The sequence below is a fragment of the Calonectris borealis genome, chromosome 3 (assembly GCF_964195595.1).
Source record: "Calonectris borealis chromosome 3, bCalBor7.hap1.2, whole genome shotgun sequence".
In the NCBI taxonomy this organism is placed as follows: domain Eukaryota; kingdom Metazoa; phylum Chordata; class Aves; order Procellariiformes; family Procellariidae; genus Calonectris; species Calonectris borealis.
Window position 1 is genome coordinate 17,236,684 of NC_134314.1, and position 22,570 is coordinate 17,259,253.

A 22,570-nucleotide genomic window follows, 5' to 3' on the forward strand; every position below is an offset into this window, starting at 1 on the left:
GAAAAAACCTCGAATTGTTTGGTTTCGTTGTTTTGGGGTGGTTTTTTTTTTGTTTGTTTGTTTGGTTGGGTTTTTTTTAATACGAAGGTGATCTTAGCAGCTGCCTTTAATAATGCAGAGGGGGCGTATTAGAAATGCCTAGACATCGTCCCTCTAGCATTACTTTGTAACAGCCCTCAATAAATCTTCCAACCTCTAAACCATTTTGCTTCATGGAAGTGTGTGGCATACATGTTGTTTCACTGGTTTTTCTGTACACCCGCTGTGATACCCAAACATAAGAGGAAACCCCGAATTAGACATTAATGTACAGCAAATCCCTTCCGCTTTGCCAAGCCTGAAGCATCAATATCAGCGTTCTCTTTGTAATCTATAGGTTTAGAAATCAAAATTGATTTTGTGGATTAAAATCGTTCTGGTGAAAGTGTTGGGTTTTTTTTCCAAGAGCATAGCAAGTGCAGGCAACAAAGCAGAAAGCCAGTTTTCTCACAAAACTAGCTGAATAACATCCACATCAGTGAGTTTGTGGCATTTTGTCGTGTGTGTGTGGAGTGCTAATCTCCATATTAAGCATTACAAGAATATTTTGATACGTAAGACATGTTCAACTCTTAAAAGGACAGGCAAGGATTTCGTATGCACAAGGCAGCCTCTCCTTGTGCTTGAAGAACATACCAAGGCTGGCAATTGCACTCACTACTATTAAAAGACGCTAGCCAAAGTGCCAGGCACGCGAGTCAGCCTCCTGGCCTCCCTGCACGCTCAGCAACGAAAAAACAGGCATCTCCACCCAGTGAGCCAGGCCACCGTAACGCAGGCATCTAACGTGAGCAGGATGCCTCTCTGCCTGAAAATGTCTGCTGGTCTCCACTGTCTTGGACATGGACCGGGATAACTACCCTGGCTTAGACTTCTGCTATTTAGGAAAGAAAGCTCAGCAAGATGTACCCCATGCAAACCAGGTTAACTGTTTGACTGTTCAATTCATCTGTGAGCATCTAGGAAGGCGCATGTCTCCGAGAAGACCGTGAATGCTGGGGAAGACAACCACAGTTGCCAAAGGATTAAGAGATTACAGTAGCTGAAGGTTAGAGGGATGCAGACAGCAACTCCTTCAGGTGGACACTTCTGCCCCGCACACCACCAAAAATCTGTAGTTACAGCTTAGTATCAGCTGAGACTAAGGTAGCACATCAAAGCCCCAGCAAAAGCCAACGGTCTCACCAGAATAGGGATCATGTGAGCAAAAGGAGAGAAATTTCTTTCTCCATGTGCATTTACATTCAGACAGGGATATGCTCCCAAAGTCTCATTCTTCACAACTATTTCTATAATACATTGCCTCCTGCAGAACCTGGAGTCGACAAGCAAAGTGCAACTGAAGCTTTTGACCCATTACATTAAGATGCAGGGGATCTTGTTTTACTGAGCTAAAAATAAACCAATTTTCAGAAAAAGGGACATGAAATTTTTTCCATTTAAAACCCACATAGTTTAAAGTCCTTGTGATTTATTCATAGCTTCTGTAAAATCCTCTAGCAAATGACACCTTTTCCACAGGTAGAACAGGACCTCTGCTGCCTGCCAGAGTGTACCCACACAAATCTACCTTGTAGTAATCATAGAGCAGTCCGAGGGCAGCTGCGCTGTCTTCATCACCATTGATGCTCATCATAGCTTTGGTAGCTGCTGTAAGGGGATTTTCAAGAAAGGTTTTCCAGGCCTCATCTTCACTGGTGTAAGGACGTCTCTGAGAGTAGAGAGAGTCATTCTGAAGAACCAACACGGGTCTTTTACTTGAATCACAGAAAAAAGAAGAAAGAAGAAAGAAAAAAGCCACCTGTTAGAACACATGAAAAACATTCCTAAAGTTCTTCAAAATTAGCTGCCCCAGTTTCACAGGGTTCATATTCTGATTCAGTGCACTGCAAGGATTAGTCAACACAAAAAGCCCAGAAACCTAATTCTGATCTCACTCCCGCTCAATGTAAATCAGGATTAACTTGACCCAACTCAGCTGGATTACACCAGCCTATATAAAATGGCAAAGCCATTTAAGAGTACCACTGACCTGCTCACACTCTGAATGCAACACAGAAAAAGTTACATGCGCTTACTGGCCTACCACCTACAAAACCTCTAGCACATCCTACGTAACACTACCGAGCCGCAACCTGCTCCAGTTCCCACGTGGGACTAGAAAATGTGAATTAATGAAACATCTCTTTCCCCTAGAGCTTCCAGAAGAAGGTGTCTTCCCTCTCAGAGTGTATCTGAAAACACCACCTAGAAGCTGCTGATTAGCTATGGACTACACAGGAAAATTGGTCAAAGGGACCTCAAATCAATTTGGCAGTGAATTTTTCTGACAAGGGAAGCCAAAAGACTTACTGCCTGGTTACTGTTGAAATAATACGTGACACTCGTTTGAAACACCCTCAACAGATGACTGGGAATAAAGAGAAAAACTGGAGTTTTCCCCTTTATGTTGTAGTGTACAAAAAAAACCATATTTATTCTGAACATTTTGAGATTGCTGAGAACAAGACGACTTGGACCTTCTACCCACAGGTGAAAGTGGGACATCTGTAGAAAATGCTGTCCTACCAGCTTAGACAACTTAATATACTTTGGTTCTATTAGTAAAATATACGCTTCATCTTTCAAGCCAGCTAAAGCTAACGTTGTTTAAATCTGACTTTTAAGCCAGTTTTCTTTCCAGCGCAAGTGTAACATTAGTTTACTGCAGATTGGCAGGGAGAGGAGGGAAGCTTTTTTATTTTTTTAAATAATCCCAAACTCGGCATTTTTTAATGAATTGGTAATAGTTTGAAATAAAAAAACCAAACCCCACAAAAAACAGCTCCCCACCACCATCACACCCCTTCCCCAGTAGATAAGCATTCTTGTCATCTATTTACCCAGATGCATTCAGAGATTGAAATATACTACAAATACAAAAAGTTGTGAAATATAAAGTTGTGAAATACTCTAATCACTATAATCAGCTTAACAGTATCCTACATTTATCACCACCTTCTACCAAAAAGATTGCAAAGCACTTTGCAAATTATGCGTTCGATCCTTTATCAGTTACACAAGGAGTCTCGCTGAGCTTCAATGGGACAGCTTGGCTGAGCTGAAGATACTTCAAGCAAGTGGGAGTTTCCAGGACTTGTAAGAGCACTTTGTGGCTATAAATCAGTCTTATATAGTCGGAAAAAAGCAAACAACAACAACCAAAAAGACAAGATCTCCCACCGAGCCCTTTCTTTAGGTCTTTGTACATATTTGTGTACACACTGACGCAGATACCAAAACGCAGTGTACCAAAATGCAGATACCTCTGGTATAGAGGACATCCACTTTCTATCAAAAACTGCACAGCAGAAGATAAAGCGGAATTTTCCTCAGGGACATGGTACAAGCTCCTATTCTTATACAATGTGATAAAAGAAACCTCGAATATCCATAGCAAACGGGTAAATCCTCCAGTTAAAAGTCACTCGTAAAGACAAAGGCAACTGAAGTATCCAGAGTGCAGTTCACTTGACTCTCGTCTGCCAAGCTGAAGGGCTAAATCAGCCTTGCTGGGACTCACAAGACCACTAAGCTGATTCTCTCCAGCAATGCAACGCTCACATGGAAAGAGAGAACCAAGGGAGAACCAGAAAACTAAAGCAGCCAATAACCAGAAATGTAGCAAATGCAAAAGCTACGCATTTTTGTGTGATTTCTTCGTCACCGCAACACCTAAATATAATGCACGTTGCCCTACAGGTAACCTACCCCCTAAAAGCAGCATAGAAAGAATAATCTGCAGAATTATCAAGAGAAGCGCAGGGTTTGGCAGTAACTCAATCCCTTAACAGAACCACAGCTTGTTTCAGGAAAATGAGAACATATTAGTAAGAGAAGGCAAACATTTATTTTTCCCAAGTTTTAGGTTTCAAGATTACTGGCATGGGGATCTGCTCACAAAGTAGTAGACATGTCCAGCAAAGGCTGGAAGTAAGTTTCCTACTGCAGTTTTAATAATGTCTGAATTTTATTTTCTACGTGACCGGAGTAGAAGCAGAGGAATATTACAAAAAGCAGATACTCTCTCTTTGCCTGCGAGGATCCCGCAGCCCGCAATGTCCTGTGTTCAGATCACAGAAACTCTTCCTACTTACTTCCCCGATGCAAAACCCACCCTTTCTCTCCCTCACCCTGCAGTTTAACTCCAGACGTTGAGAGATCCTCAGCCGCACTGTGCTTTATACCCGGTCTTTGCACAGAGCACACCTTTAATGCTGAGGCAGCAGAGACGATTTCTTTGGCCGGCTTCTACATGCCAAAAAAGCAAAGCGCGTGTACCTACATTACTGTGGCCTCATCTATTAAGTGTTACTAGAGGTAAAAAAACATATGGAAAATCCTAATCTCAGGGTGAAGTTAGTGAGCTGCTCCATTAGAGTCCTCCTTCTAGAAAGCGATATACTGAAAAAAAACTTTGGTAAAAATGCTATGCTTTCCCTAGGAAATGAGTGCATTTGAGCCACCGATCATTCAAAATACAGTAATTTTACAATCGGTTCTTCAAATCACTCCAGAGTTACCCCGTTTTCTATTAACTTACAGTGCCCATGGCCACCGTCTCCAGACGGACACGGTGTAGAAATAAACCCAAGCCATTAAACACAGCGAGGGATCCGTCTGAAGAGGACGTCTCGGCATTCAACGCCATGAAGTTACAAAAACACACTGTAAGCTCAGTTTTAGCTCTTCTAACACCCACTTTCGCGTAGTACGAGGTAGCTGCAGCCCAGCTCACCGAGAGCCCCACTTGGCCGCCGCGGCGGCCGGCTGCCGGCACGGGTGGGCCCGCCGGAGGGGCACGGCGTACGCCCGCCGACCCCCTTACCTGCCGAAATCCACCTTGCCGGAGGGGTGCGCCTCGTAGAAGTCCATGGGGGCCGCTCCCGCCGCCGGGCAGCGGCGCGGGGCTCCGGCGGGGGCGGGGGGACAGCCAGCCGCTGCGGCTCCGCCCGCCTCCCTCAGCCCCCGGGAGAGGGGCAGCGCGGCGCTGCGGCGGCGCCCGCTCCTCCCGACGGCGCGGCCCGTTCGCCGCCGCCGCCCGCATTTAAGGCGCGGCGCGGCGGGGCGGGGGGCGGACGGCGGCGGCGCTGACCCACGCCTCGCTGCGGGTGTCAGGTTTCAAAGCCGGCCCTGCCTCGCCGCTCGGCTCGCGGGGCGGGGTGGCCGCCGGGGTCTCCCCGCTGCGCCGCAAGGCCCCCCCCGGGGCTCACCCCCTGCCCCCCCCCCCCCCGCCATTTCGCACGGCCCCGCCGCAGCCTCCGGTTACTCATCCGCGAAGGTGGCGGGGGGCGGGCCCCCGGGGAGAGCGGTTCTCCCCGGCCCGGCCCCACGGGAGAGCGGGCGGCGAGCCCCTCTCGCCGCAGCCCCCCGGAGGGGCGGCAGCACCGGTCGGACCGGACCCGGTCCTTCCCCCCCCCCTTCCCCGCCCGGCTCGCTCACTTGTCGTAGTCTTGTGTCATGTCTGGCGCAGGCGGCGGGCGGCAGAACTGGCCCGGCTGGTCGGGAGGGCGAGGCGGGGGCGAGCGGAGAGAGCAGCGCGCAGCCCGCCGCACCGACGGGTTTTGTCGGCTTTTCTCGCCCGCTCAGGTGGCTCCCGCAGCCGCAGGTGGACGGGCGCCGCGCGACGCTTTCCATTGGCTGCCGCGGACCGCGGGGCGGAGCCGCCGCGCCCCCATTGGGCGGTCGGGCGCAGGGCGGGGCGGTGCCGGCACTGGTGCGGGGCTCCGCGGGGGACGGGGGGCGGCGGCGGCTGAGGCAGGGCTGAGGCGGCCCGGAGGGCCCGGGCCGAGCCAAGGCGGTCCGGGTCGGTACTGGCCGCGGCCCCTTAGTTACAACGCGGGGGACGGCGCAAGTAAGGGACGGGTAAAACTTGGCGGGGAAAGTGCTGCCCCGCGGTTGGGGGCCGCCCTGGGGCCCGGCGCCCCCCCCAGCCCGCCCGCTGTCAAGGGCCGATTTCCTGAGGAAAAAAGACCTTTTTCCCCCCGGTTTCACCTCTCCCCCTGCACGTACAGCGTTCACGGGGGCTAAGGCGCTGGCACCGCAGCTGCACCGGAGTCCCCAGCCCTCTTTTCCCGGCCGCGGGACGCGAGGGCTCCCCGAGCGCCCATGCCACGCCCCCCAGGGCCCGGGGCCGCGCTAGAGGGGTATCGCCTCACGGGCCGCCGGCCCTGCCTAGGAGTCACGGTAGCGCAGGCGGGAATCACCCTGGGATCGTTTCCGCGCTGAAAATGGCTTTCCCTTCTCCCTCTCCCATTCCATATAATCTTACTTCTTTTTCCTGCACTTAACCCATTTTTAGGAAAGCCTAAAAACAGCACAAGGTGCATTAATTTGCATGAGCACTGCGACGACTGCCAAAGTACAGTGGATCCTAGCATCGTTACATGCCTCATAGATGAACCCAGGTTTGGAGAGAAAGGGACGTTTACGATGGAGTAACTGCTGGAAATGCATCTAAATCCTCTGGTTTAACAACAGCAGCGACATTACAAATACATTGGATATATCCAAAGTGGCACGCATGAATTTAAATCAGAAAGATCTTAAGTTTCTCCTTGGGAAATAAGGGTGGGAGGTTGCTTGTTTAAGTAACGAGTTGAATCAAACCCATATAGCAACAGTGCTATCTATCGTATGTCAAGATGTTTCAGATAGCTACTGTAATTTAAAAGTATGCACACTAATAAGAGGTCTCTCCTTCTAGGTCAAAATCTCTTCCCTATTTGTACAGGATATACTCCAATGCAATATTATAGAAGGACAATTCAAGCAGCCAACTGAAGGAAATATGAAACTAAAGGGAACAAACTTTCACTAAGGGTCTAATCCTGGAAATTGCTTAATATCCTCTGACTGGATTACAACTCGCATTCTAGAAAGAAAACGCTTTGTTTGGATCTGCAAACATTGTCATTAGGATGGCAAAAGATAAATATCATTACTGAAGTAGGATCTTGCTCTATAAAGTGAAAGGAACCGATGTAAATTGTTCTTTATGACATGCAATGAAAGGTATTTTTACATTTTTAACATTTTTAACCCATTTTAAAATGCAATTCAAGATTACATAAAAGAAAATTTCTTATCTGCTCCCGCATATGAAAAAAATACTGTCATCCAATTAAGATGTCAGAAAATTACATTTTTCCAAACAAGTATAACTCGCTTTGTTTCCGATACAAATTACAAAAACAGCTCAAAATTGCAAGTACTGGAAAGGACTGGTAACTTTCTCAGGTTATTCACTCCTCACGCTCCCTGCTTCTGTTCATAGAATTCTGGGATATGCAGACACAATCACTGCTTTTTGGCACACGTGCATACTTTTCATTAACAATAAAATATTATACTACCCTGTAGCTGTGACCCAGATGCAGTACGTGCTGAAGTTCAGTCACATGTTTACATTGCACCCGAATTGCTTAAATCTTAGTAATGTGCCACGCTTGGTATTTCTACTTAACTAGAATTTACCATGATTTTATTCCAAATAAATCAAAGCTGTTGCCTCTGCAAAAGGTACGGCTTTTCTTAACAGCCTGATCTGCCGATGAAAACCTAGTTATCAACATAGCAATCACTTCCACATTCAGAAGACAATGATATAAACACCGGATTGTGACACCGCTGACTAATCTGCCGGTCACAATCTAGACTCTGTAACACCACTTGTAGGTGTATTTCTGTGATGTCACTAACTGGGTTGCATCATTGCTGAATAAAATCAGGCAAGAAGCACAAAGGGATTTAGCAGAGCTTTGGCTCGGGCATAAAGCCATGCCAGCCTGACGCGGCAGCGCTCTGGCAGGACTTCCCTTGCCCCGCGCTGACTGGCATTCGCTCCAACATTTTCCCTCGCTCAGCCCTTTCACCTCGATCTCGCTGCTCTCCTTCACCGCTCATGCCCTTCCCTTTACCTTTCCCTCTGCCTTGGTCCTGCCTTCAGCGATCTCCTTCCCTTCTTCACGTATTTGTTTCCTTTTAAACGAATCCCACTCAAAACAGGCAAGGAACCCCACCGAACTCACACACCATTTGCAACCATCTGGCCGAGCACTGTCTCAACGTGCTTGTACCTCTTCCTAGTCTGTCTTTTCACATCGCTATCTAGAGAAACTGGGAATTATTCTGGACAAGGATTAGCTACTGTTATGACTTACCTAACAAATAGGGTTTTAAAATCTCATACCTGATAATTATCATCTACACACACTGGCCATTCACACCTGTGTAACAAACAAACAAGTTGCATCAAGTTTGTAACAGTACTTTTGATTTCACAAAACGCAGCAGGGAGTCAAAACAAGATACTTTCTACTCAATCTGAACCCCTAAGATGCGAGGGCCAGGCTGCAGAGCTGGCTGTAAAGAGCAGTGAATCTTCTGTACTTCTCTCCATTATGCAGCACAGCAGGCAAGCTTTTCTCTCTGCAACAGGCCTGAAGCTTATCACCGACCCCCGCAGAATTAGCCTTAAGGCATAAAAAGGCTGGAAAAAAAGAGAAAAGCCCAGGCAGAGGTTCATGAACTCACTAAGAAGTGAGGTGAAAGCAGGCACAGTGGAAAGAAATAGAAAGACAAGTGACAGTGGAAAAGGAAGCTGCAAATGCCTTGTAGGAAAGAGATGGAAGAAGCTGGGGGGAAAAAAGGGTAAAGAAATAAATGAAAGCACAATGTGTGAAATACAGAACAGGAAAAGAAGCAGTTTGGTTTTCACTTCAGTCATATCCCTATATGCAATCTCGCAGGCATTCCTTAAAGATTCCCCTTTTAATTCTGTATTTACCCCCAAAGTTAATGTAGAAACTGTTGAGACCACACAGACTACTCAGGGGCAGGAGATGCAGCTCCATCAGCCTGACTGAGGACGCGCTGAGATGACTACAATGTAAATGAATCAATTTTGCAGTAGCCTATATATGAAAAAAGAAGTCAGCCTCAAGCCTAGAATTTTATCAACGATAAAATCTTTAGCATGCTAACCGGTCCCACTGAACATTTCTCATCTCTGCTCTGGGTTATGTTTCCTCTGGGTTTGACTTCTCTGTACGTAGGTCCTGCCGCACAGGCCGATAGTGGTGTAGCAAGAGAACAGCGTGCGCAGCTCTTTCACTGCATACTGTTCTGCCTAATCTGCTTTGCTCTGCAGCACAGAAACCACCCAGCTGCCCAGTTAGAAGTTACGAATGCCACGGATCTCAGTTTAGTGAACAAAAATGTTTTGTCACAATCTTACATCAACATAGCACGACTTACAGTGCTGATGAGATCCAGGCCAGGTGGATTCCTTCACATCCTAGCGTGACAGCAAGTTGCACGCGGCAGTCATGGGGAGCCCTGCTGCACCATGTTGACGTACCACAGTCGAAGTCCTGCTCAGAAGCACAAGAACCAGCCTGCCTACCAACATGAAGCCTGCCTAGCTTGCGAGGAGCTGACGGCTCACCAGGAACTCACTAGCTCTGCACTCTGATATCCTGGCCTTGAGAGCTGGGGGACTTGGATATAGTTTTAGGACGCCCTTCTCTTCCCTGGGCCTGTAAAGAGGTGGTGTCTTCACCCGTCTCTCTCACAGCAGCCTCTACTCCGCACCCCTCAGACAGCCCTGTCAGAGGCAGGCAATGCTCACTAAGAAGCACCCCAGGATCCAGATCAAGCTGTCGGATCACAACACAGACACTAAACACACTCCTTGGTGTTCTCACGAGGCAATGGCAGGGTCTGCAGCTGATGAGCAAAGCCACTGCTACGACAACAGGGAGCAGACACACAATACTTCTACAATACAGAGAAGCCATGTGAGATTATTAGAGCAATGTGCTTGTATTTTCTTTTAAAACTACCTGATGTACTGCCGGAGGCAGAGTATAGATGCTGAGGATCAGGGAGGAGTGTTCTGGCTCTGGAAATGCTGCTATTAGCAGTTGAACAAGGGCAGCTATAACCTCACGTGAGGACACAAGCATTCATCATCTCCTGTTCTGCCAATCCTTACTCACTCTCTTGTTCACCATTTCAGCAGTATCCTAGCACAAGCAGCAGTGAGGAAAGCTCCTTCACATATGCCTGTTTCCACATCTTGGCATTCTCTTTATGCTCTCCCTCATCTAATCTGGCCAGGAACAAAGGAGCTTCCTATGTGAGGAGCAACAAGACCAGTAACTGTGGAGGAGATATCGGAAAGCAAGCATTCTGCATTTAGTGCAAGGACAAACGCAGTGAGAGACATTGCTTTGGCAAATCCACAGGTTAACATGCTCAGCCAGGAAATATGTATGACTGTATGTGCTGGGAAGCCCGTGTCATTTTGGATCAAAATAGGAGATACTTAATCAAAGTTATCCCAACTCTTCTCCGCAAGTGCAGCAGCATAAAACTTACTCAACCTGACATGGGGAAGGGATGGATGAACCAGGAAGCAGACACTTACTCAGGGACTTAATATTTCCAGACTTAACCTCTCCCAAAAGCCCTGTGGGTCCTGATCCTGGCCCTTTTGCTCCCCGTCCTGCAAAAGCATCCTCTTAACAACTTTCCATAAATACCTTGAAATCATTTTTCAAGACCATCAGCAAAAGTCTTGTTTTCAAGACCATCAGCAAAAGCCCATAAAAAAGAAAAGTCATTCTGAGGAAGGGACTTTTGAGCGTCCCAAGATGTTATGAGAAAGCAACTTATTAACTGCGTTGCCCACAACATTGCACGAAGCTTTCTCAAAGCTTCCAAACATGATTGTTCCAGGGGTCATGCTAAAAATAGGTTAGGAAAGATGTAATTACAGTGAAGCCCATACAACACATTATGGACAATAAATTAGACTAGTATTGCTTGCAGGCATAGGGCTTTGTTGATTCTTATTCTCTGGTTAAATCAGGTTCAGGGCCTTCACTCTGCATAAGAGGTTAAGGAGAAAGTAAAACATCTCTCCTTCGTATCTAGAAAACAGTAAAAACTTTAAAAAGAAAAATGTATTTACTGAGACTAAGTTGATATTGAGAATGCAGACACACTGAGGTAGTGAAAAACTAGTAAGGTAAAATTCCAATTCTGCTGAAGGCTGTACCTTTCAAAAGAAAATGAGACATCTCCCATATTTCTCCACTGAAACAACAGAAAGGTTGCATTATTTAGAAGAATTCATAATGCAAGATTACTTTCGCACCAGTGTGTTTAACACACAAACTAGGAGAAAGCCTGAATTCACTTTAGAAGACACATCACGGTCTCAGAATAACTGATTTGCTATTGTCTAAGTTAATAATTATTTAACTATTCTAAATCTTCTCAATATATAATGTTTTAAAACTTTAATCTAAAAAAACCACTTGCCTTTATCTATATACTTAAGAACTCTCATTCAACTTTTAGAATAAGAAACAAAACAAACCAAGTCTCTTTACTTAAAATTTCCACAGGAAGAAGTACAGAAAAGTAGCTATCAAAAAGCTGAGCTTTCCCCAGACATTTTCAGCAAATAGTTACAAAAGGAGCTGTAACTTAAAAGTAGATAGAAGAGGTGGTTGGAACTGCTGGGTTGCAGCAGACACCCTACCCTTCAGCTATCCGCTGGTAGCTGTCTGTTCAACCAGCGCGGCTCCACCTCAGGGTTATATTAACTGGACGCAAAGTAGTTGTCCCAAGAGAGCTCAACTACACTTCACTGAAGATAAGGCACTCTTGTGGTTCGTCAGCTTCTTAAACATCATTACTCCAACATAAGTGTTGATTGATTAAACTGGATAGAACTAACATTAAGTATTTTAGGGGCACACCCTTTACTTTTAAATCTGACTCTTAACCTATGTGTCCAGAAGGCACATGGCTCTTGATGATTAACTGCAAGCTTTATTCCAGTTTATTAAAGTACAGCTTTAATTTATTCTAACATCTAAGGGAGCTTTGTTACATTTGTAACAATGTAACAATGAGCACAGTATTTTTAATTTATGAAGCTCAGATTTTACTACTACAGTAGTTTTAAAAGAAAGGTGTACCTATAATTAAGTGCATAAGTCTTTCAAATAAAGACTTCTGAATTAAATTAATCCTTTATGTATAATAAGGTGTCTTTTAGATAGTTAATTCAAAACTTTAACAGATATTATAGTAAAAAGAATGAGATACTTTCAGTCGCTTGAGCAAGCGCTGTTGAAAACACTGACAATGTGTATTACACTTCTGTAGACTTTTAACGGATACAAATACTCACCTAAAACAAGAACAATTAATAATTTTACCAAATATTTACAAACTTTAGTAATTCACTCAGGTAAGGTCAAACATAATAGATAATGGCTAATTTTAAAACACAAACACCAGCCACAAGATGAGATTCAAATCGGTATATTCCAAGTCTGTTAATGTAAACATCAGTTCAAGACACATCTTGTTAAAAGTCTGAGATATCTAGCACAATGTGGCAACAAATTTAGACATACTAAACTATACCCACTTATGAAATCTCTAACACATAGAACAAGTAACAGCTCAGTCTGCTCTTTCCTCTTCCCCCATCAAGCAGTTTAGCCCTGTATGGCTAAAACTATGCCTTCTCATCTGCATGTTACAATCACCTTATAGGACCATTGCTCTAAATCCCTGTTCTACAATAACTACTTAAAATACCTGAAAAAGTAAAAATTTTCACCCAAATGGTGTCTTCTGTCACCTTACATCAGAACACCACGCTCTATTACTTCCTGTCTCTACTGAGCCAGCAAAGCCTCCTGGTTTGCCAGTATTTCCAAGTAACTATTACAACTTACCTTTAACAGTCCTGTCTGCTCTACCCGTGCTTGAAATACTGCTTTATCACTTTGCTCCAGACAGGTAGGGCAGCACATCTCCTCTCCTATCATTCGCCTGTTCTCAATTTTTAGACAACGGCTTCACGGATTGAACTGCAACAGATTTTAAACCCTTCCATCATACTCAGAGGCTACCTGCTGAATTGATTACCTTCCCAGATTACATCTCACTGAAGGCCCTGCTCAGGAAGGACGCTATCGCTCTTTTTAAAGTCTGCAGACACCATTTTTCTTGTCTATAATAATGCTCAGAAACAGCTGTTGATTTTGGTTTTGATCAAATAGATTTGGCAACTTCTGCACTGCATACGGATGGTTGGAGCTGCTGAATTTTATTTCATTCAGCTGAAAGCAGCTTATTCATCTGGGTGTCTACTCAACATCTCTGTTCAACATATGTATATGTTACGGTGTCTTTAATGTAGTAGCAGCACCCAACTTCATTTACACATCGTCTGGGACAGTTTGAAAATACAGTGCATAAATAAGGTTGAGCATGAGAAACTGGTAGAATGGCTGAGGCGCAAGCTGCTGAAGATCCTGGATTATAAAGTGGTCAGAAGAAATTCAAATGACAGTAGCCTTGCAAAAGAAGAGTGACAGGTAACTGGCAGTTACCACTCCACAAGAAATAGGATGGGCAGTTCCAGGTATGAAAGTAGCTGAAAAATCTGTGAAGCCTGGAGTGGATCATGGGCCCGAAAGGTGTTAACTTGAATGAGAGGCTCAGGTATAACAAGAGACTGGGAAATATACAGGATGCAAGGAAAGATAGAAAACAGTGCCAGAGTTGCTCCAGAACAGGCTGTTTAGAAACAATGATTAAAAAACTCACTGCAGTGAAAACATCAACCAACTGCTCCTTTTATTTGTTAACGCACTATTTCAAAACAAAGTCAACATTACTTTCTAGAAATATATTTCCTGTCCTACAACAGTAGGTAAAAAAATAGGTAATATTTTAATTGCAAAATCTCACAATGTGATTAGATGCTAACGTGCTGTCCAGTACACTCAAAGTATGTACAATTATGCCAAAAAAATGGTAATTTCATAGCTTCCTGTTGGCTCTGATGCAAAGTGAGGAAATAAATTGTGATAAACAGTTTCCTTGATAACTTTCCCAGCTGGAAACCAGTGACTTAAATTATAGATAAAATGACACTACAACTAAAGTACAGTAGTAGATCTCGGCACTACTATCTTAACAAAAAATTTCCATGCAGGCAAAAGGATCAGTATAAATTTAGATGTAATACCATGGTTTGGGATCCAACCAACTAATTTACATGGTTTTAATACTGTAAATACTTTAATATTTTTAGGCTTTTTTTTACTTCCTTAGGCCTGTGTTGTATTTTGGCTTTTTACAGAGTTTTTTATTAAAAAGCTTGTGTTCTATCACACACACCTCGTCATGGATATAAGAGGGCTGTATCCTCAGAAGAAAGGCGAATAACCTTAGTACAAAATGGTAACTCTGGGGAAAGTCCACTTCTCTGTAATGAGCCAGATGACCACACAATCTGAAATGAAAGGGGGAAAAAAAAGCCCTAAATTTCAAGTGTATTTAGTTAGTATTTAGCTAGCATTTATCTATTTAATTGTAATTAGAGGAAAACTATACATTTTATCAACAGCATAAATCACAATTCTGGTCTACAATGTCGATTCTGTGAGGGGATCCACTCCTGCAAAACCTTGAAGTAGAGGACCAGACCAAGACGTGTTCAGAGATGGTGCAGACACAGTAAGAAAGAAAAGCCTGTATAGCTTCTTGCTCTGTGAATCAGGATCATGCAAAGAATACATTCTTTCCCTTTCAGGACTAAATTGAACCAGTGTTCATTCTGCCAGCTTTTAGCAAATGTAGCAGAGTGTGAAAATGGCTCCCTTAACCTATTTTTAAAATTTCTAAGACTATCTAGTGTAGACATCCCCGGCTCTTTTCTCTATTCTTTGCCCACACTCTCCGTAGGGTCCCTTCTCCTCTTCCTGACACTATGCCATGGGATTATAACCCATCCATTTTTTTGTCCATTGCCTTTGTGGGCTAAATATAAATTACCTGTCTAGAAACAAGAGAGAAAAGCTAAGTTCAAGTCACTGGAGTAACATAAGAAAGACTGGGGCAAACATTGGCCAGGTTCACAAAAAGTAATTGGTGCTGTAGCAGCCTTCTGCTTAATTATTTTGTAGCTTTCACAGTGAAAACATTAATGAACGCGATGAGGTGATTTTACTGATGAAGTATATAATGAAAATAGCAGGCCAGACTTGCTGGTAACAAGTGTCAGACTGAACAAAAGATGACACAGAGGACGGACTGCAGAGATAGTTCCGTAAATATTAACTTCAGCAATTTAGGTTGGAGAAATACCCTGTTCTGGGTTAGCCCCAAATTTGTTTTTATTAAAAGTGGTAAGTTTAAAATAGTATAAAATCTAGCTGTTTCAATTTTTAAAAAAATCTTTTACATTGATACGGGGATTTAGGTGCTATTCACCATATAAGCCCCATGCATCTTCCAGCTTACTAGATATTGCCCTGGGATGTGGAGAAGCAGAATTTAAAATTTCCCCTCTGTCTGATTCAGAGCAGCGGTCTTAAATATTCACCAGAACAAGGACTGGAACCTGTCTGTCCCAATTTATGGGCAAGTGTGCTAATTACTAGACTATAGAGTCATTTGCTCGCTCCCTCTGGCCCAACAAACATTTACATTTTACCTCAAACTGGAGGAATAGACGGACCCATCCTGGAGTGCCACGCAAGTCGCACTTCGGGGAGCGGAGTCTTTGTTTAAAGCCTCCCCCGAAGTCTGGCAGATTGGAAATCTGAAACTAGGTCTCTTGCACCGTACATCCCATCCTCTTCCTTACCTCACACTCCCCAAAAGCTGCCAGCGACTTCTTACAAAAACTAAATTAAATCAGACATTTCGGCAGTGTCAGAACGAATTAGCTGACCCCACAACCCAACATGTTTGCTAAATTTGAGCTTCATTGAGAAATGTTGTTGGTTGAACCAAATTGCATTTTTGGGGTAATATGAATTAAGGCATTTTGCTACGTCCTAGTCCTAACTCTGAGATTCAGCAATTACAGCTCTTACGGCAACTTAGGTGTCAAATCTCAGTTTTCATTGGGGGTGGCAGGGGAGTGATATTGTATATTCTGAGGCAAATGCATAATTACATCAATACTGTAAAGCACCTATTTGATTAACTGGAGATATGCTTTTCACAAGAGTACCTAAACACACACACATTTTTGCCCCATTTTGTGCCATTTTTGTGCTATTTACCTTAAGAGCATCTCTGAAGAGCCAAAAAAATCCCAAGTGATTTTAAATTTAGATGTAACAAGTTAAATCCATTTCTCTCAACATTTTTCACACATTATAATACCTCATCATATATCATCTAAAGACTTCTATACCAAATCAGTTTAGAATCCAGTTTAAAACTGAAAGTTTTAGAATAAAAGAAAATGTAAAAGCATTTTACCAACCACTTGACCGATCTCAGCTTTGCCCACACTGAAATCATATCTTAGTCCTAGGATTAAAGCATTTCAGTAGTCCCAGTTAGACCATGCTGATTTTTAGAGAAAGAGAATTTGTAAGTTTGTTTTTAGTTCTATTATACATACACACACTTGCATAGGATAAAACCTTATATCTGAGGGAGTAGATGATGTTTTCCAAAGTTAAGTGAGTGTCAGATGTATAATTAACTACTTGCATTGCAAATGATATAATGGGAAATTTAACCGGTAAGAATTTAAATTCAAATCTTGTTTCATGAAGGCTATGACAGTTTGCCATTAAAATTTTAATATATTACATATGAAAATGTAGGCTTAAAAACAGACTTTGCATGAAAGATTATTCACACAAACATACACCGAAATATCCACTCAGTGTGTACATAAGATTTACGCAAATTTGTGGTAAAAGGATTATTACCTCTCCTCCCTTCAAAAAAAAAAGCTTCTTATTCATACAAAAGAATGAATCCATACAACCAAAGCTCTTGTAATATAACACTGTGTTTACATTATTCCAACCCATTTCTGTCACGGTGGATATGTGAAAAGTAATGTGAAAAGGAAAATAAAGATAAGCAAATAAATCCACTGAAAGACAGAAAAGACTGCATACATGTAAAAGCTAGTTATTTTCAAGGAGAATATTTAATGTTTTAAAAATCAGGATCACAAAGATTTTGTAGGGGCTGATGCTCTCCTAAGCATGACATTTAGCAGTATATACCAGTTAAAGATTTAAAATGTTCTTCAATGCGCTAATGAAATCTCATTTCACATTAACGTACCCCGACCTCTTTTCCAAAAAACACCCTCCAATTGCACACACGAGAAATTCAGAAGAATCCAATCCAGCTGCAAAGTTCATCTTTTTCACTGATACCCACCGGTACCCTCATTTTCTGGATTAGGATTTCATGATACAACCAATGGCAGAACCAGAATCTGGCCTATGATCCAGAAGCCTTAGCTACACCAGCAAGGGAGTTTGTCAGAAACACTATTTTAGATATTTTCAATTCATAGAATCATAGAATAGTTTGGGTTGGAAGGGACCTTTAAAGGTCATCTAGTCCAACCCCCCTGCAGAGAGCAGGGACATCTTCAACTAGACCAGGTTGCTCAAAGCCCCGTCCAATCTGACCAGACTTTCCAGGGATCTACCTGGAAACATTCTACCACCTCTCTGGGCAACCTGGCCAGTGTTCCAGTGTTTCACTACCCTCGTTGTAAAACATTTCTTCCTCACATCTAGTCTAAATCTACCCTCTTTTAGTTTAAAACCATTCCCCCCTTGTCCTGTCACAAAAGGCCCTGTTAAAAAGCCTGTCCCCATCTTTCTCATAAGCCCCCTTTAAGTACTGAAAGGCTGCAATAAGGTCTCCCCGGAGCCTTCTCTTCTCCAGGCTGAACAACCCCAACTCTCTCAGCCTTTCTTCACAGGAGAGGTGTTCCATCCCCCTGATCATTTTCGTGGCCCTCCTCTGGACCCGCTCCAACAGGTCCATGTCCTTCTTGTGCTGAGGGCCCCAGAGCTGGACGCAGGACTCCAGGTGGGGTCTCACCAGAGCAGAGTAGAGGGGCAGAATCACCTCCCGCGACCTGCTGGCCACGCTTCTTTTGATGCAGCCCAGGACACAGTTGGCCTTCTGGGCTGTGCACGCACATTGCTGGCTCATGTCCAGCTTTTCGTCCACCAGTACCCCCAAGTCCTTCTCGGCAGGGCAGCTCTCAATCCCTTCATCCCCCAGCCTGTATTGATACCGGGGGTTGCCCCGACCCATGTGCAGGACCTTGCACTTGGCCTTCTTAAACCTCATGACGTTCACAGGGGCCCACTTCTCGAGCTTGAGCAGGTGCCTCTGGATGGCATCCCGTCCTTGGAGTAAATACTGCTGAACTCTTACGCTCCCTCAGCAGGGCTTTTGCCATGGTTCTCTGCCAGCACCCACCAAATAGAAAACTCATCAGTTTTTGCAGAATTTGACACGAGGAGAAGATACTAAAGGAAGAATGGGAAGTTTGACACAAACCAGACAGATACTGAAATATCTCTGTAACTTTGTACAAGGCTGGATTAGCTGGGCTATCATTCTCCTTGCTACTTAGGTCCTTTAAAGAAAATAATTTTACTTAACAAATAGCATGACTGTTTTGATATACCCTTAATTGAAAAAAAAATTCCTTTTCACTTGCAAAGTCAGGATTTGGGAACAGTTCTCTAGTAAAGACAGACACTAAACTTCCTTAACAGCACAAAATGTTTTCTTTTCCCATATTTCTTCTTTTATTTTTCCAGTAGAAGAAATTTCTTCTTTTACTTTTCTGCTTGCAAAAAATACAACTGTTGATTGCCGATATAGTTAGACGAAATAGTGAGAGTCCTTTTCATTCGTAATTATTCTTTTAAAAATATGTTCTGGAGGCATTAATTGCCTGCTTATTTGAACTCCGACTGCTAATTTTAACTTCAATTTTGATTAAGGCCACCACAAAAGAAGGACAGTGATTTAAAAAATTAAGTTGCTATGCTTTTTGGGGGTCCAGGGGAGAGAGGAATAGAACTGTTTTCCCATTCTCTGGAGAGCTGTGGCACAAGCTTTTTCTAAAATACTATGAAGAAGGAAGTGAAGTGAGTATTTGTATCTAGCTGCTACTCTTGCCATGTGACTCTAGTTGTTGATTTTGTCTCATCTCCTCTCTTCTCAAAAGCTCACTTTGATCACTCTTCATATTACAATTTGTCTACTCCCAATCCAAGACTAACGATTCTGCACACACCCCTTTCTACAAATGATTTTAACTATATGTGTACACACCCCATAGTTGTCATTTGTAAAAATATATATATGGCACTTCACTTTCAGGAGAACTTTCCAAAATGTTTTTAACAAAAATTTGAATACTTACTTCTCAGTACATAGTTTAACTGTACAGAGCCAATAGTCAGGGTTCATGGCTGTTAGTAAACCACATTTTTCTTGCAAAATTCCCTTCAGGCTATGCCCGTGAAAACAACTCCCATCTGTGTTTTCTTCAGACCAACTTAACTGAAAACTTGAAGGATTTGGCTTTTCAGCAGGTCGTGCTGAACCAGACAGCTTGCCGAACTGATTTTGCAAGTTCACAACCATTTCTGTACAAATAGAAACAAAAAACCCCAAGCATTAAGTATTAGAATACTGTTTAGAGGTGATTAATACAGGAAGAAAATAGGGTATTTGTGTCTTTTTTTTTTTAATTTCTTTTTTCTTTAAACCTCTGTGTGGAATACTGAGAAACCTTGAAGGTCTGTACGTTCTCTCCCCCATTCCATTTAAAATTCAACTGTCACATGTTTTAGGGAAAGATTTTGAAAGACAATTCAAAATGCCATGTCTTTCATACCTAATGATATTAATACTGGGGTGCTCCAAAATCATTCCCCAAGTAAAACCTGTAAAATCCATTTGATACTGCTGGTATTTTCATTCTGATAGAAATGCCAGGATGCCTTTCGCTACATTTACCTGGTCATATGCTATCACTCAGACTGGTTAAGATTTTTTGAGCAGTTTCCTGTGTATCAGAATTAAGGAAGCCTGGTTTCATACACATATGGATTTAAGGTTAAGCTTTTCATAGGGCAAATTTCAACTGGGAAAAAAAACAACAAAAAAAAACACTCCTCCTTTCCCCACTGCTAGTGAAAGAATGTCATAAGTTACTGAGGCCGAGAAGGGATGATGATAGATCAGCACATACAATATGACCACCTAAGCCTTGTCTCCCTAGGATAAAAAGCAGGTTAAAAACCGCTGTTGTTGGAGCTTCAACTTCTTTTTATGACCTGTATCTGAATAAACTCATTCATAAACTGGAAAAAAAAGCAGAAGAGACATCCTAAAGTAATCCAAGGACTGGGAAACTTATCTTTCAAGAGAACACTAAAATCTACTATCAAAACCAAAGGTTTCTGAAAATCCGTATCTGGCACGTAAGTGTTCTAGAGCACTCTTTGTTTCTACTATTTTAAATTTGTTTTAAGATGAATCTTGCCCCATTACAATGGCATTATGCGATATTCCTGCTTGCAACAGCCAGTGGTAAAGCTCTACAATCTAAGTGGTCGTCTTCTAGCTCAAAGAGAGGCAGAGCCAGAAGAGGAATCTAGAGTGCCACAGAAATGAACAATGAATCATTATTCACTTTTTCTTATAAACGCAGGAACTAAAGGGCATCTGAGCAAATGATGAAATAAATAAACCTAAACATGTTTTCCATGGAACATGACTTGACTGCAGGATCACCCCTACTGAATTTTGAAGAGTAAGAACATTCAAAAAACCCCAATTGCATTCTTGCAAGAGAAATCCAACATGAGTTATACAAACCAAACAGGATTATACAACTTGTTTAGAAGTCCCTGAACCAGTCACTTCCAGAAACTGGAAGAGTATATAAAGGGAAAAATATCACTTGCCACACTGCCAAATATCTGCTGCTTACTAGATACCATTAAATGTAGAAAAAGAACTTCAGATCTAATTTGGTTGAATAAAATTCCGTTTTTCCATATTTCCACAGATAAGTGGGGTTTTTGTTGTTTTGTTTGTCTGCTTTTATGACAACGTAAAACCCAGTAATTTCTTATAAGTACTTTTAAAGCTACTAAAATAAAGTAGATGTACCTGCATTCTGACCACATACAGCTAGCTATTCAAATAAAGTCACGTTCAGACAAGCCTTCCTCACTTTCTGTAGAAGACTGCAAGAAGGAGTGGGAGAGAAGAGGGACATGCAAGGTCTACCAAAGGATATACTGGGATATCCATACCAAAGGATACGAGGAAGTAAACGAGAAAAGGGACAGGAAAGCTATGGAAGACCAACAATTCACGAAGATCACAGTTATGTAAAAGGAGCTGACAAACCAGTGAAGATGAGGACAGAGTACTCATTCTGAGATGAGGCTCAGTAGGTCATTAGGAAGATTGGCAAAGGCTGTTTCAGTTAGGCATGAGGAAAATGTCTGTCTGAAGAATTCCAGCCACAGGTTGTAAAATAGTACTACATTAACTGTACCCAGAGATGAAAGAAAGAAGAGAAAGTATTTTAAGATGTAAATGTTATCACAGTCAGTGCTGCAGATTTTCTATCATGGGAAAAGTTGGAGCAGATTTCTGCATCGCTGGGAAGAGGCAAAGTTTACTCACGTCTTCTCTTAAGAACTTTAGATTTCTTCTTGGCTGAATAAAACAGTGGCTTTTCACATCTCCACAGATACCTACCATTAAGAGACATAAGAATAGTTAGGAAAAAGAAAGCTGGAACAAACAAGTAAAAGAATAGTAATTTCTTACAAATACTGCTAGAGCTATTAAAATGAAATCAAAATAACCTAAGGTTAGTGCTATTAAAAGCCGCTGCCCCCCAACACATCTAGGAAGTCTTTTTTCAGAGTAGGCCAACTGAGGCACGTAAGCCTAGATTTACTGTAATCAGTTAATTGTTCAGTTGGATAAGCTACTTGTCACAGAAAGTGGGCATTTAATTAATATGCTGGATAAACATTGTAAGTGTAAATAGAAAATTAAGATAGGGATTTAATCGCTCTATTCACCCAAGCTTGCTGGACAGAAATGTGGAGCAAATTCCTAACCTTTTTAATTTCTGTGGGGGCCAGGATTTCACGTAAAACTGTCTACCTTAAAAAAGATAAAGTACTTGAAAACCTCTTACTTGGCTCTTTCTTCATCCAATCTCTTTTGCTCCACATCCAAGGAACATTTTATAACCTTGTACCACTTTTTGAACTCAAAATACGAACCACCTGAATAAAACATTCACATTTTAAGTTGGAAAGAGGTCAAAGAAACATGTAATACACAGAAGGTGGTCTCCATGCAGTTAGACCCTGCGTCTTCCACCTGTATGCAAACCTATCCTGAATTCTATGTGATTTCAGAAGACATACTTGATCTAACAATTCTGTAAGAAAGAGAAATGCAAAAATACAGTGAAAGAACAGTATGTCGTAAGAAGTGCAAAGAAGCTCCTTAGCTTAGAATAGATTTCATAAATTTAGCACAATTCAACCCTTTTCCTTCCTTTCTGAAAGTTAAGCCTAGAAACTACCCCCCCACACACCAAATG

The 22,570-nt window shown here is 42.6% G+C and overlaps 2 protein-coding genes across 5 annotated transcripts in view; both read right to left on the reverse strand.

Moving 5' to 3' along the window:
- The window catches only part of GRHL1 (grainyhead like transcription factor 1), a 45,143-nt gene extending 39,488 nt beyond the window's left edge, over nt 1-5,655 (reverse strand). The window contains exons 1-2 of the mRNA XM_075145065.1: nt 5,521-5,655; nt 1,610-1,796 (exon numbers count right to left, since the gene is read on the reverse strand). Of these exons, the coding sequence (XP_075001166.1) occupies nt 1,610-1,796; nt 5,521-5,540 (207 nt within the window). The 5' untranslated portion in view covers nt 5,541-5,655. The remainder of the gene's footprint in view (nt 1-1,609; nt 1,797-5,520) is intronic.
- Nucleotides 5,656-12,455: 6,800 nt separating this feature from the next.
- Nucleotides 12,456-22,570, reverse strand: part of TAF1B (TATA-box binding protein associated factor, RNA polymerase I subunit B) — a 54,688-nt gene continuing 44,573 nt past the window's right edge. For 3 of the 4 annotated variants that reach the window (XM_075145067.1, XM_075145068.1, XM_075145070.1), the window contains 4 exons: nt 22,157-22,247; nt 21,631-21,701; nt 19,346-19,571; nt 13,736-14,413 (listed from right to left, as the gene is read on the reverse strand). In XM_075145067.1, coding sequence (XP_075001168.1) covers nt 14,221-14,413; nt 19,346-19,571; nt 21,631-21,701; nt 22,157-22,247 — 581 coding nt within the window. In that variant the 3' untranslated portion in view covers nt 13,736-14,220. Of the gene's footprint in view, nt 12,981-13,735; nt 14,414-19,345; nt 19,572-21,630; nt 21,702-22,156; nt 22,248-22,570 lie in introns of those variants that run through there. The other variant, XM_075145069.1, reaches the window with a different exon arrangement.